The sequence below is a fragment of the Gambusia affinis genome, linkage group LG03, assembly GCF_019740435.1.
Source record: "Gambusia affinis linkage group LG03, SWU_Gaff_1.0, whole genome shotgun sequence".
Lineage (NCBI taxonomy): Eukaryota > Metazoa > Chordata > Actinopteri > Cyprinodontiformes > Poeciliidae > Gambusia > Gambusia affinis.
The window spans coordinates 16,142,986-16,158,810 of NC_057870.1; the positions used below are offsets into that span (position 1 = coordinate 16,142,986).

The 15,825-nt window shown below is 42.1% G+C and overlaps 1 protein-coding gene across 1 annotated transcript in view; it reads left to right on the forward strand.

The window, feature by feature from the left end:
* The window catches only part of fam222a (family with sequence similarity 222 member A), a 69,711-nt gene extending 53,886 nt beyond the window's left edge, over window positions 1-15,825 (forward strand). The window contains exon 3 of the mRNA XM_044111213.1: window positions 6,862-15,825. Coding sequence (XP_043967148.1) covers window positions 6,862-8,318 — 1,457 coding nt within the window. The 3' untranslated portion in view covers window positions 8,319-15,825. The remainder of the gene's footprint in view (window positions 1-6,861) is intronic.

The following is a 15,825-nucleotide window of genomic DNA, read 5'->3' on the forward strand; positions in this document are numbered from 1 at the left end:
ATGATTTTTAAATACTTGGAACACTAATAAATGGTAGCAAGGGTGTTTCAGGCAGTTCAGTTTTACTCCTGCTTATTCGTTTAAACCTCTAATTAAAATGCAAAGCATTCTTGGGTTCCTGGATTTGCTGCTCCACTCTCGTCCAGCCTATGACTCCCCACCCCTCGCATCACCTTACTCCCTCCTCCTCTGATAGTCCTCCTTTATGCCTCTGCTTCTTGTGATCAACACAATTTGACCTCTCACTCAGAAGAAGTGCACCAAATTTAATGGATTTTTTACAGTCTAATCTAACCAGTTCGTCTCTTTATTGCTGTTTTGTACCCGGTGGACCTCATCTTTACCAGGCTAACCTCCTCCACTCACCTCCTCTGCCTCCTCCACCCTCGCACCGAGAAAATTAGTTCATCAGAATTCAAAATGTACCGCTGGCTAATTAAAGGAGTGTTAATTGAGTGTTCAGAATTGGGTAGCCCCTTCACCGAATGCACACGGATGCGCGGACATACACACAGGCACACCGCGCAATCATAGCGACAGTGCCGGGTACACCAAGGACGTCGCGCTTGGGGAGTTTCATGCCAATCAAAAAAAACGAAAGAGAGAAAGGAGAGTGCCCATCCTCCAAATAAAATGGGATTTCTAGATCATATCGTGGCCTACTGCGGCTCAGTCCGGCTCTGCATTATCCAATCGCCGCTCCGCTATCTGTGTCTGACCGCTGGAGAGTGTAACGCTGCACAGATAGCCTCTCTCTCTCCCTCTCTCACCGTGTGCATTGTGCTAATGAGGGGTGGCATTTAGAGATGTGCTGCTCTGACACATGGGCATTGTGTGCCAGGCACTGGGTGATTAAGGACGAAGGTCAACCCATTAATTGCCTCCCTGCCATCTCCGCTCCCTGGCGCGTGATCTCCAAGAACTAATGCATGTGTTTGCCTGAGCTTTTATCTAATCTCCAATGCAGTTCAATCATACGCTTGGCTTGTTTACATTTCTTTCATGTGAAACTCTCCCCTCACCCCCCCACTGCCCCCCCCCTCACTTATTGCAGGAGCAGCTCGAGCCCAGGTTTTCCCATTAATTTACTGTAAGCTGTTTCATGTGCTTGTGAGCGCACATAGCCTCCTGCTCTAAGGAAGGGAAAAGCATATTCTTCCATCCTCAGGGGAAATAATTAATCCTTACAAGGCTGTCGCATGTTGAAATGAAGCGAGTGTGAAGCATTTAGCCCAGGAGGCATTGCAGGCTGTCGCCCGCACAGGCACCTGTTGTTGTCCCTGCCCTACATTTCATGAGAGAGCGCTGAGCAGAGGATAACAACATGCTCCACTGATGGCAAATGAGACACACAAATGCAGATGCAGATCTTTGTGTACATGTGGGTCTGTGTCTATACCCTTTTTCTCTCTCGCTCTCATGGTTTTTATGCATTATATCTGCATGCACTGCCACGCAGTGCGCGGAAAGTGTGCACAGGTGCAGGAAACCCCCTACCTTATGAGAAGCTGAGGGCTCACATAAACGTTGGCTGCCTCAGAGGGTGTTTATCAGGCAGCACCATCTGTATGCTGCAGTTCAGTGCTATGATCTACTGCCTAAACCAATAAGTCACAGAGTGGCTGCCTAAGAAGGGACTCTCTCCTTTAACCTCCGTGTCTTCACTTATAGACTTAAAGCTCTGGAGGAGAGAGATGTGGAGGCTCTGCACATCAAACACAGGGTCTATAACAGTCTGCGCATGAGAGTGAAATATGCTTTGGTTTGTGGCCATACTTACTGTAATCAACTTTGCTATAAAATTTTCTCCATGAAACTTTTTTTCAAGAGGAAGCGGGAATCAGAAGCATCCAGATGCTCATTTGCCTCCTCCTCCTCCTCTTCTTGCTTTATGCTTGTGGGTTCTAATAACCGGAAGCCTTTGTGGAGCTGAGATGGGTTTTGTAGGCCTGAAAGGCCTCTAATCCCTGTGGCCTGTGAAGTGTGAAGCCCTTTGATGCCAGGTTGGTGTGCCAAAGGCTCTGCCTATTGACAAACAAGGGCCAAGCTGGGAAAAGACGAAGCGAGAGGGGCTGTCTCCTCTCGCTCAGAAGAAACACAGACCCAGGCATGAAAAATATAGAGCTCAGTGAGTGAGAAGGAATAGAATTAGCTACCCTTTAATGAATTTCCTGGCTTTTTTAGAGTTTTTTTTTTCCTCATGTGGCAGTAATTAGGTGAAATGATGGGCATATTGCAGCTGGGGGCTTGCAGGGGCGGCAGGGCACGGGCCCTTGATATGCCTGAAAGCCAAATATCTTTCCTCATTTAGACCATGTGATGATCAAAGATGTTTTTTTTTTCTTGCCCTCGTGTAAAGAAGATCAGAAAAAAAATACTGCCTTTCCATTTGCATGTGAGCCCGCAATATGCTTTGAAATGAGCATGTTTTTTTTCTCTCTCTCTCTTCTGAGCAAATGAAATAAGTCTTCTGTCAGTTTCCTTTGCAAGTCAGAACATCAAAGCAAATGACACTGCTGTCACAGGGGGAAGCAGGGCTGCGCCTCACCGAGGTTGGTTAGACCTCAGATTGGTGGGTCTGGCACACTCATACCAGCCCATTAGGATGTCATCCTCAATCTGATTAAAGTTTATTTACTGTTACTGGTACGCTTTCACAGATCTGAAGGTTTAGCCTGGTTAGGCTATTACAGTATATGAACCAATCAATTCAGTTTAGTTGTATTACAGGGCGCCAATTCACAGTAAATGTCATCTCGAGAGACTTTACTCAGAAAACAGATTCAGATTATTCACAAAAATCAGATGAACACAACCAAAAAGACTCAGTTCAGCTCCTTTACATACATTCCAGTTTGATACTATTTATATCCCAGATCAGCTGATTTTATTAAGTCACTGATTCTGCAACGATCTACCCGCCTTAGCAGGCATGTGGCGACAATGGGAAAGAACAATGTCTTTGTTCAGATAATTTAAAAAAATCAAAATCTTGAAATAAATTTGACAAAAGAATGAATGTTTAGCATAAAACTGATTTTAAAAGTACAACATTTACCATCAGTTTTATTAGCCACTCTTGCTGCATAATTTTAGCAAATGATATTTACTATCGGTGAATTAGGGAGCGTTATCATAGGTTCTTCCTCCCAGCACCTGCTAGACTGAATAACCATCAATGCTCCCAACAAATTCAAATTCAATAAGTTTTCATGTCCCTGATGGTATTTGTACAGTTTTTCTTATTTCAAATAACATTCCTTCTGTCACTGACACATCCCTGTCGTTTGCATGGTTGTTTTTTTTTCTCTTCTTAAAAAAAACAAAACACATGCACATTTTGTACATTTTTTTAATTATCCTTCTCAGTTCTAGATTTCTTTGGTCTGGGGAACAGAAAGAATTGAAAACCTTCCAGAATCAGAAGCTGTAGGTCTGCTCATGTCTCTTAGCTCGACATGCCAGGAATCCTGGAAAAAACTGTGTTTTGGTTGTGGGTTCTCTCTGAGACAAGCAATTGTTGGTTCTGGCGTAGGAACTCAGCTCATCAGCAATATGCACTTCCAAATGTGTCTTGAGCCCTTTGCTGCATTTAAATACAACCAAAGGTTTGTTTTTCTCTAAGACCCGGGGGAAAGCAGTTTGTGTTGGTTAAAGGTCAAATCTGAGGTGTTTGTGTGAAGTTCAGAGTGCATGTTTTGATTTTAATAAAAGTACTGTTGATGAACCCACCGGACCAGCCTGTCCATAAATTTAGTTTAGATATTCACGGTCTCGTCGCTCAGCATTCAGCCTAATATATATATTTTTTATGATATGGATCTTGTAGATTTAATCATTTTCACAGTTGGAGTCCCAAAGGGTTGCAGAAATGAACTCCCCATGATATCTGGAATGGGAGCAAAGAAATGAGAATTGTGACTACTTGGCTGTGGAGTTTCTTTAAAGTGGTTTTGCTATTGGAAAGGAAATGGACTGCGTCCCGGTCACAGGCGCCCCAGGTAGCCGGGACATTTGCTGACTGTTGTTATGGTGGTTAATTTTTGAGCATTTTTTTTTTTTTATTTTGCATCGAAATGTCATTTTTGAAGAGGTTGCAAGTCATTTGTGGCAGCTGATATATTGTTTGTAAATTGAGTCCTTTTCCCAACCCCCCACGCTTTTTGTTATACTGAGCTAAGTAGCCATGAAATTGCCTGAATAATGTCATTTAAATCCAATCTCACCGCAGCCCCTCACCTCCATGCCCAGCCCCCAGACAATGACACATAGTGGGCTTTTTAGAAATTGCATTTTTCCTGTTTGCTACCTCATCGTACTGCGGCCAAGTACTGGTCCACTGACCAAGGACTGCTGTCAGTCTACTCTGAGCCTTCGGTGCTGGATAGCATTTGAGAATTTGCTCAAACAGAGCGGAGCATTTACATATAGATTTAAAGCGAATCTCCTAACGGTGGTATATATTCGGCTTTTCTCTGTTTCATATTTTAAAGCTAATCTCAGATGCATGTTGAAGTCAATTTTATGCTAGTCTGTGCTCGTAATTGAAATAATACATTTTCCTGCTGCAGGAGTCTTTTTGGAAGGTGCAGTCATGAAAAAAAAATAAACAATAGAGCGTCCTATGACAGTATTTTTGTGTTTATCTCATACATTTGGGCATATTCAATATCAATTTCAACAATGCTGAGAAATTGAAGAAAAAAATCATGTAATATTTTCAGAAGATTGTCATTTCTGGTAAGAAGGAAATTGGGACATCCTGACATTTATTCCTATTCAGAGGATTGGAATTACACAGGCCTATTACATCAGGTCCACATAATGAAAACATGACTACTAGGGACTTTTTTTGAAAGTGTATCCCTATAAAATCACAAAGCAACTGCACAAGTTTAACTTGTGCAGAAAAGGTGTGGGAACCTTTTCTCTTAAAAATGACATGCATAATGTCCAGACTAGGTTTGCACAAGAGAACAGAGACAGAGGCGAGCACTGTTCCTGTTCTTTGGACAGATGAGTGTAAATCTAAAATATTTGGAGGTCAGATTAGTGGACATATTTGAACAGAAAATATCATACCACCTGTAAGGTATGGAGGTGAAAGTGTCATGGTTTGGGGATGCTTTGCTACTGCAGGACTTGGTCAGGTCACCCTCGTAGACTCTGCCAAGATTTTCATCCTGAAAATGAAAATCATGTGTAAAAAAGTTCAGTCTTAAGCGGAGCTGGAGCCTGACCATGACAATGACATACAAGAAACTTCACAAAAAGTCTTGAATCAAGTTATGAATCAGATCTTTAAGATAACTTGAAGTGGGCAAGAAAACCATGAAACATCTCACAGCTGGAAAAAAAAAGAGCTCAACTTTCCTCAGACCGATGTTCAAAACAGACAGACTGCCATAAGCAGCTCCTTACTGGAGCTAAGCTAAAGGGTGTAACTAATAGCTAATCGGGCTACCCCCGATTAGCTATTAGTTACACCCTTTAGTGTCCACAATTAATCTAATTTAGGATACACTTTTTGATGGAGACATTTGTTTAAGGAGTAGGATAAAGTCATTTTGGATGCTTAAATACAACTAAATCCCTTCATTTTCTATCGATAAATAAAAGCAGAATTAGGCATCAATCTGTAAAATATGTTTTGAAGGAACTGAACTTCAATATGGTGTCTTTTTCAACAAGGCAGTCTCTGTCTATTTTAAAAATTCAATTTACCTACTTCTGTGGAAAAAAAAAAAATCATCACTTGATCATTCATTATTGGGCTATATTTTGTCAGATTCTCCTTAACCAAGCTTGCAAGTCCCAGCTGACCTTTAATTGGTTCTTTGTGGGGGTCTCTCTCCCCAGTTCTGCTGGATTGAATGAATGAGAAAACTCAGTTGCCAAGGGTAAGACCCAGTAAGTGATTCCACTTATAAATCTAAAATGTGCCACTTCAATTAAACAAGCTTTTATTCCCTCCCCTTTCCTCCCTCCGTGCCTGGTACCAAGGCTAACCCAATTCAGCACTGAAGAGAGTCCAAATTAATTCCACAATGCACTGATTTAACAGCGCCTAAGGTAGCAGGCTCTGACAGAATGAGTTTTTAAAAAGATTCATTTGTCTAGGGATGTACATCCACATCAGGATGTGAAAATGAGATGGAAAGAAAGCTCTGAGCGGAGGAGCATACTGATAAATGCCAGCCCTCATCTGCTGCTTTCTAACCATGTTTGGGTTCTACTGAAGTGTATCTGCTTAATAAAATTCTCGAGACAGTGGTCTTAAAGTTCATAAAACATGCCACGCCTGAAAAACTTTGCAGCCCATTTGTTGCCTGTGCACCTTTGTTTTATAGATCTGTAATTAACATAATATGATGCCTCATGGCTGGCAAATTTCTCTTTTATATGATTCCGGACTAGATATGGGCTGGTATGAGCCTCTCACTGTATCATAATATAAGTAGAAATGCTATCACATACATTTTTCAAACAAACATCAGCAATATGATCAAATGATTTTATTAAAAACAGAAAGAAATCTTCCAACTGCTGCAAAAATCTTGCACATTTAACAGCAGTTTTCAGGAAAATGTGCTTACAGTGCAAAATATTTTAGCTATTTATACAGCATATGCAAGCATAACAAGCTGATATTAGCGGGGTAATCAGTCAGACGATATATTGGCTGGTGATTGGGTTGTCATTATATCATTATTTTCATTGACTCAGTGGAAGTGCCTGCGTACCTCGCAGGAATTTGGGGTTATGAAATCTCCCAAAATAAATCTCACCTCAGCATTTTTCTGTATTTGTCCCTTTGAGATCTTCATGTGTTCATACTTTTTTTCCTGTTTTGTCTTTCAGGTGACCTGGTGGTACCTTCACCTTCCTCACGGTACCCTACAGCAGCAGAACTTGATGCTTATGCTCAGAAGACGGCGAACAGCCCGCTGTCCATCAAGATTTTCCCCACCAACATCAGGGTTCCCCAGCACAAGCACCTTAACCGGACTGTGAATGGATATGATACCACAGGGCAGCGCTACAGCCCTTACCCCCATCTCCACACAGGAGGGTACCAGGGTCTACTTGCCATTGTCAAGTCCTCATCACCGTCGTCCACCTTTGGTCATTCTAAAGGTGTTCTCAAGAACTCAGAAGGCAGACGGACTAAACTCTCTCCAGCTCACATAGCTGTGGCCCCGTATCCACCGCCTAATAGTAGCACTTTAGCCAGCAGTCATGGCCAAATGGTATACCACTCTGGGCCCTCAAAGCCTCCAGATGGCTCTGGACATTCAGTACCCCCAAATGTCACTGTGGCTGGCTCTGTGATTCCTGTAACCGGGGGCCGAGGCCTGTCCCTGCCTGCACAGTCAAATCTCCCCTCCATTCAGAGTATCATCTATCAGATCAACCAACATTGCCAGGCTCAGGCCCTGCAGCAGGTGTGTCAGGGGGCTTCCACTGCACCAACAAATTCCAGCCCCTCCAAGCAGGTCACAGCAGTCATGGGGGTCGGTTCGAGCTCCTCAGGTGGAGGCTATGTCGTAGGAATGGGTCCCCAGGCTAACATGGTGTACACTGGATCAGGGCTGCCAGCGCAAAGTGCAGAAGTAATGAAGAGCGGCGTGTACGCAGAGGGTATGGACTACATCCTGTGGCAGAAACAACAACAGCAACAACACCAACAGCAGCAACAACAGCAGGCCGTCCTCCGCATGTACAGCGGAGGCAGCGGAGGAGGGGGCGCCATCAGCAAGTCCCCCGAAACCTGCATTCCAGGTGGGGGAATCATGGCGGCCCAGGTGTCCTCCTCGTCCTCCTCCAGACCTTACCACCTGACAGCGAGCGCCAGCGGCGGGGGCGGGCTTGACAAAGTCAGCTCTTCCCCTTTGAACTGTGTGGGCATGCACGGGAATTTCTCAGTGGGTCAGTACTTTGCACCACCGTGGAACAGTGTGCTGGTGACTCCCGACAGTGACTGCTACAACCCCCAGGAGCTGCTGGGCACCTCCACGGGAGGCCCGGCGACGGGCCACAGAGAAATGGGCTATCCTCACCACCATCACCACTACCACCATCACCACCACCACCCCGCCGTTGACAGCGGTGGGGGTGTGTGCTGCAGCCTGCCCAGCAAGAGTCTGTGCAACACCTCAGTGCTGAGCAGCAGCCTGCAGTCTCTGGAGTATCTGATCAACGACATCCACCCTCCCTGCATCAAGGAGCAGATGCTCGGCAAAGGCTACGAGACTGTGTCGGTGCCGCGGCTGTTGGACCACCAGCATGCACACATCCGCCTTCCTGTTTACAGATAGAACGGACGGGTGGGAGGGAGGAGAGGAGGAAATTAATCAAGAATTGTGAATTTATGAAGAAAATCAAGACAGAGATGTTACGGGACTGTTGTGAGTGCCACAGCTTTAACGATCGTGGCATCTTAGAGAAGAGCAGTTGCTGTGCTGTGTAACCGTAGATTTTCTGGTTTCAAAGCAGGCTGTGGGGAATCCCTAACACAAGAGGCAGTAGTTACTGCCAGCGGGATGGAAAAGGGATTCCAAGATTCTCCTGATGTTCCATTGTGTGGTTTGCCAATAGGATTTTTGGATTAATATTTTTTTTTTTTTTATGCTTTGTTGTTTTATCTTCTTAAACTGTTTTTTTTTTTTTTTTATGAGAATCATAGCTTGACATGAAGTGCATACGCCACTTGTATCTCCTCTCCAAATACTAAGGATGAAGCTACTGTGTAGGTTGTCACTGAAATGGTCTTAAAGGGCCAGCGCTTAGGGCTGCTTTTAAAACCCAAAATTCAGTAACAGTACATACGTACAAAAATGTGCTGAAAAAACCAGAGGATTACTAGCAGTTCTAGGCTGTTCTTATAAAAAGGATCACAAGGTTGAATCTAAAAGGGTAGTACAATATTAGTTATTGTTGCTGTTATAATTGATAAATTAATTGCACTGCTTGAATTTTGTTAACTTTGAAGTTTGGAATTGGGTAGTTTGGATATGATATATTTAAGAAACTTGAAAAACTTGAACCTATTTTTTGTTGTTTGATATATTTGTAGGTATATTATATGTATTGGCTGCTACAAGGAAAAGTGTCTCAACTGTTTTTTTTTTTTGTTTTTTTTTATCGTATTCTATTGTTTTCCCTTTTTTCGTCACTATGATTTAAAATTTCCTCCTTAAGCTGACGTGCGGTCTCTTATGTTCTGACGTGAGGCAGAGTTGCTGCTTTGGTTCTGTGAGAACCTGAACGGAGAGCTCTTTTTTTTTTTTTTTTTTTTTTCCCTAACCGACACTGGAGCCGACAATAAATTTCAAAATACTTATTTAAAAGAAAAAAATGTTGCAAAAAATATGAAAAACAAACAGAAATGTTACAGTGAAGAATGTGACTGGGAGGGAACAGAGATAACCTTATGCATACGGTAGCTTGTAAAGGAGACGTTTGACATTTTCGCTTTTCTTCACAGTTCGACCCCAAACCTCAGAGGTTTTATTTTGATTCCTGTTTCAGATCAACACAACGTTGTGCCTAATTGGGAACTGATTTAACTTATTACACTTATTCTTTCCATGTAGAAGAAAAGCATACCCATACGATGAAGCTGCCACCACAAGAGCATGTTTACTGTGTCCCATACACAGCTTCTGCCAAACTGCAGATGAGATCTGTTTTGGCTTTTTTTTTTTCCAGCAAAGGGTTTCTTCTCATTACCCTTACACAGAGTTAATTGTCTTGTTACCAGATTTTGATCTCTACAGCTCCTCCAGAGTTAACATGGATCTCTTGGCTGTTTTATTTTATTAGTGCTCAGTCCTCTGTGACTCTTTCCAAATTAAGAATGTTGTTTTACAATCTAAATTTCCCATCAGTCATTCTTTGACCTACCTGTTATATTCCTGGTCTTCATGTTTGTGTTCAAATGTTCTCAAAAAAGTCATTTTTGAGGTCTTGAGCAGATGACTGAAACGGAATTAAACACAAGAGGCTCAAAAATATTTGACCTTTTCCTTTTTACATCACAATCATGCACTACTTTGTGTTGATCTATCGCATAAAATCTCAATAAAACGCCTTGAAATTTGTGTTTGTAACACGAAAAATGGTTTTAATGTTAAAGGGAAAACCTTTACAAGGCGCTGTATGTTGAAGCGTGTATGCGGCAGAGTGCATGTGTGTTTGTACCTTCTTAATTTGCGTTCTTCAAAATCCTCAGACTTTTTTATTTTATTGTGTGATTACCAGACTTTTCCAGCGAGACTGACCGACTGACTCAGCAGTCCCATAAACATTATGACAAACATTATGACTGAGTTATGTACAGGAGATAACTTGCTCCTTTTTATTGGAGGCTTTAGATTTTCTGTGCAGGTGGAGTCATTTGACTCCTTTATTGCTGCACTTACAGCAGCTGTGAAAACAAATTAGATCGTACTTTTGGGGTACTTTATTGTTGCAAACGAGTACAAAACGAAAACAATCATGCCCTGTCTTTTTTTCTTTGTTACCCATTTCAGCTACGGGTGGGGGTGCAGTTGGCCCGGGCCAGTCTTAACTTTGATGATTCAGAGCAGTGAAATATTCATTATGACTGTGAGATTTCCCCGAATGTACTGCACTTAAATCACCACAATATTTTGTTGCCTTGTGGGACCCGAGCGGGTGAGAAACATTGTATCAGTGCAGCGGCTCTCTGGTCTTAAATTAGCATTTCTTTTGTCAGTCAAATTTCAGCGGCAAATTGAATTTATTAACTGGACAGAATGAGAGAACGGGGAGCTTTGTTGTGGAGAAATACTGGCATCGGTCTAGATTTATGAAGTGCAATTATAATGACTGTATTAACATTTTTTTCTCTGAGCTTACACCAAAAAAAAAAAAATGTAAACTACAGTTTTCAATACATTCCCAATGTACCACATCCCCAATCTTTATCTCTGGTTTCTTTGTTTTGATTTGTTCCAAGGTGTAAAATAAATTCCTTTAAGAATATATTCAGAAGCCATACCTTGGCTATGAAGTCTGATTATTTTTCTTCACACTTGCTCTCTGGAGGCCAGTGGGATCCTGGGCCTTTGTTGTAGTAGATCTACTAGACCCGTAATGTAATCTGACGTGTGATTCCTTATTGGTTAGAGCTATGTATTTTTGATGGATTTTCTAAATGTTTAGACTTTGGTCATCCCGAGAGAAAAGGAGAAAGAGTGCTGCCAGAAAAAGTTGTTTTTTTTTTCCTTAAATAAAACTCTTGTATGGATTATGGAAGAAAACAGGGGAGACTAAAAGGTGGAATAGGAAATTAATATCCTTTTATTGTTACTTTTTGCAAAAAACTCTCCAAACTCTCATCGTTGCATGTCGAACTACAGCTGATTCAGGTTTTTGATGGCTGACAGATATTTCAGACTTGAAGAATAAAAGCCTCTTGGCTTAAATTTGCATAGTAAAACCTCAACATTGCAGAGATGCATCATGTTTCAGCACCCAAATTCTTTAGCCGCAGTCTGATTTCAGCATATTTTCTGCGTGGTGGAAGTATTTTTGACAGATTTACACATACGTCCCATGCCCAAATCCTTTCCGTTTGACTTCTGTGTCCAAGCATTAAACCGCGTCACATGATGTTGCAGTGAAAAGGGAGATGTTTTAAGGCAGTGGAGTTTCTAGCGTCTGTGTATCTCCCATCCCCCTCCCCCAGTGGAGATCTGAGGCACCAGGCCTCCTCAGCTAACGGAAACGTTAGGTGACATCTTGGCTACTGGACATTGCCGTTCGAGATTGTTAATCCAAAATAGTTGACTGAAATCAAGGGCACAGTTGTGAAGAGAAAAAAAGAGATTTGATTTCAACGTTTTACATAAATTAAATTCTAAAAAGTGTGTTGTGTATTCTCATTCATACCAGCTGAGTCAACGCCGTGTGGAGACTGAGACTGTCCATGCTTTGCACAGGGCCTCTGTGAATTCGAATCTTGCTGCATATTTCCAAATTGATTTTGGTCTTGACTTTGACTGGGCCATTGAAGTCCTTTGATCATACCCACTTGTGTTAGCTGTGTGTTTAGGATTGTTGTCATGCAGGGATGTGAACCTCAGACTCTACCAGACCTTGTGTCTTTTTCCATCTCTCTCCCCCCCGACTGTACATAGCTTCCCTGAAGAAATGCATCCCCACAAAGTGATGCTGCTACCACCATGTTTCACCCTGGGAATGGTGTGATGTGCAGTGTTAGTTTTTAGCAGCCATGTGTGCATGAGGACAAACAGTTGAAATCCTTCCACATATCTGCAGTGCAGCCTAATGATGTGCACTGGATTTTACTAAGAGGTATCAAAGTAAAAGGAACTAAATACAAAATACACACCACACTTTTGAGAATTGTATTTAAGAGATAAACATGAAGCATTTTTCTTCCACTGCTTTCTGCTTCTTTATCATCTAAAAGACATTGAGGCTTTTGTTGTAGCGGGACTAAAAGGTGAAAAGTTCAAAGGCTCTGGCAAAACATAACAAAACTGGCTCCACAAATGAGAGTTTCAAATCATTTTTATGCAACCCAGGCTGGTCCAGCATCCCCCCCATCACTTCTTCTTGAAGCACAGGCTCCCAACTGTCTGTCCCTCTGCTCCTTCACACACATTAATGAGCCCCTGTTGAAGGCACGCATCTTAGCCCTGCAATTCTGCTCCACTCCTCTGTTCCTCATTCGGACAATGGACGCTCAGCTCATATTAGGATAATAGAATTAAATTTCAAATAGATTTGTGCCTGGGCTGATCCAGCCACGGCTCACTCAGCTGCAGAGGCAGAGTGGCATATGGCAGGTCATTATCTAAAGCCCACCCTTCCTCTACCCCCCTTACCCCCCCCCTTCCAGGGCCAACAGGGTTCAGCGGCGCTTAAACAAACCGAAGGTTAGGACTGGCTGTCTGGCTGGCGTCGGAGGGGAGGACAGCAGGGTCTGAGTGGTGGTGGTGGTTGGGAGGGAGGCGGGCGGGTGGTGTTGCTATATCACAGACGCCACAGCATCTCTGAGGGCCTGAGTGCCGCACCATGGCGCCCAGGCTTGTTTTAAAAGCCAGGCTGCGATTGATGGAGGGGGATTTGTTTTCTGTTGGATTATACATGCTCGCTCCCTGCTTGACTGAGGGGCCCTGTGCAATCTGACAGAGAAAAGAAGGAATGAATAAAGAGGAAAAAAAAGGAAGGATGCGGGTAATTTTTGACTCACAAAAAGCCTCAAAGCATTGGTAATCAGGATAATTGACACTTTCCCTCAAATCTTTGACTGGAGACTTAACGTGTCTCGGTTTTCTGCAGAAAAATCCTCTATTTTCACTAACCAGAGAAACATTTCAACTCATCTTGTTCTGCGAATGATTAATCACAGCAACACCGCCTTCTGATCGAGGACATTTAAATCTATAACTTATCTCTGAGGCTACAGACCGCTATTGACTGCTAACACGTTTTCAAGGGCAATGAGAGGCTCATGGAGGATGGTTGGAGGGCAAAGTGTAGGAAAAGTGACTTATGCTGGCTGTAAAAATCCCTTAGTAAATCCCAATAAGTCCATTAAGACCTTTGCCCTGTGTAAAGGTTTATAGTCGCATATTATGCACCTTAAATACTGCTGAGAAGCAAAGGGGGAAGCAGGCTCAGCTCTTTTGCTCTCAGAATGAAGGGAGTGGAGGGATTGAGGAAAAGGAAAAGGCAGCTGCTTGTCCTGTGGAGTGATGGCGGCGCTTCTCCAACCTCCACACGACGGGTGTGGTGAGGGTCGACTCCAGTCATGTCCCTCCTCAATTGGGGCTCTTGTCTTCGATCCTCCTCAGGATCTGAGATTGGATGAATTCATGACACCAGTTCTCTCTGTTTCCCTCATACCTGGCAGGAAAACACTTCCATCAATAATTCACACGGTCCTGGAGAGAATTGTATCTCTAAACCACCAGCTGTAGCTGTGTTGCTCTATATGTCTTTGAAGATGTGTTGTTTTTCTTCACAAATCTCTGAGGTTAAAACTGTGAAGGCATGGGCTTGTTAGTGGCACCAAGGTTTTCAGACGCTACAGTGATGTTCCTATAGTTTTACTGCCAGCAGAGAAAGGGACATTTTCTCTCAGGCTCAATGGAGAAAAACCTGCCCCTCCCACACATGTTGCTGCACACTGTCTGTCATCAGGCTGAAACAGGGTTTTACACTTCTCCTAGCTCAAGACAAAAAAAAATAGGCTCTTAGGAAATGTTTCTTTCAAAAAACAAAAACGAAATGAAATGCGCTTTACCATCATTCTTTGTAATTTAACGGTGACTATAAACTACAAATGCTAGGATCTGCTTGTAAACTACAGACAAGCTATCCAAGCAGCTAAGTATCGATGCGTCAGGCATGAGCGAATCGCCTCTAAGAGACAAATCTCCAGCTGCTTCTTCTCAGCTCTTCTGAGAGTCCATATGCAGGCAGGACTTTACTTTGATCAGTGCAAGTGGCGTCTTTCTGTTTGATGATGAAGACAGCAAATCTAAATTCCTAAATTTAAAAATCAGGTAACGAGTAAATCTGCTCAGATACCTGTGAATTTTTGCTCTGTTGTAAATTTTAAGGTTTCACTAAATTGCTGAACAATAGTAAAAAGAAGATGATAATAATAATAATAAGAAGAAGAAAATTTATCTAAAAGCACTGATTAAAAAATGTGTATCATCACGATAAGCACTTAAAAAAACAAAGAAGTTTAGCCTTTTTTAGGAATCCACTTCAAAGTGCAATAATTAAATGATAAAAATATCATACCTGTTATAATCAACCAGTACTGGAAGAGATCATGTCATACATTTTTTTAAAATATTTGTGTTTTTATTGTGTACACCAGGGTAATGTCTCTTATAAGTTAGAGTCTGCTACGAGTTATTGTTTGGACAGATGTGAGCACCACAGATGTTAAATATAATTTTTTATAAACTGTGCCAAGAGGCAAAAAAAAAAAAAACTTAACACACAAAGCTGAATTTTTTTCCCCTAAAGCCACAACTTCACAGCAGGGTGTTCCCGGAGCTTACACCCGTTTTATTTCTGTGTATGTTTAAATGAAAAAGCTTGTGACCTCCACATATTTGTCTAGTCTCTTACTGAATACCATCTAAACACAAAAGTCTGAGGATTTTGCCCTTTTTTTTCTCTCTCTCTCTCTCTCTCTCTATTTGGATTCTTTTATGGTTTGTGAGGCAGTTTCTGTGTTTTCGTCTTTTTTTTCCCAGATGATCTCAAGTGCACCAACGCTGCCAAAGTACGAGGGTGCCGCAACCTTGAGAAAATAATATATATGGAAATGGGAAATCTATAAAGCATCTCTCTTATTGTTTTCCCTGCAGTACTGTGTTTTAAAAAAAATGGTTTTGTCTCCTCAGGATGAAAAAAAATGTAAAGAGTACAATGCTTCTTTCTTCTTTTCAAACAATAACAATATACGAGTCTTAGATTTCGAAAAAGAAGTCTGAATATAAAAAGAAAAGCTGTAAAATCCTTTAGTCGCGAGGGTTTTCAGCTTTTGAATGTGCCTACAGCCAAGCATCGCAGTGACGACTTACCCTCTCCAGATCTGCAACCATCATCTTCAATTTGCTGAAACTGCCACAGTCTCTCCTCCATCTCAACCATCACAGGAGACATTTTCTCTGCTCCCTGCTTTTTGTCAATCTCAGGACTGCAGTTTCTTTACTTTAATGTAGATTGGCTGTTTTTCATTTGACCTTTCCTCTCTTATGTACAATGTTTGACATAAGGAAATAAAGCAGATGACTTCTA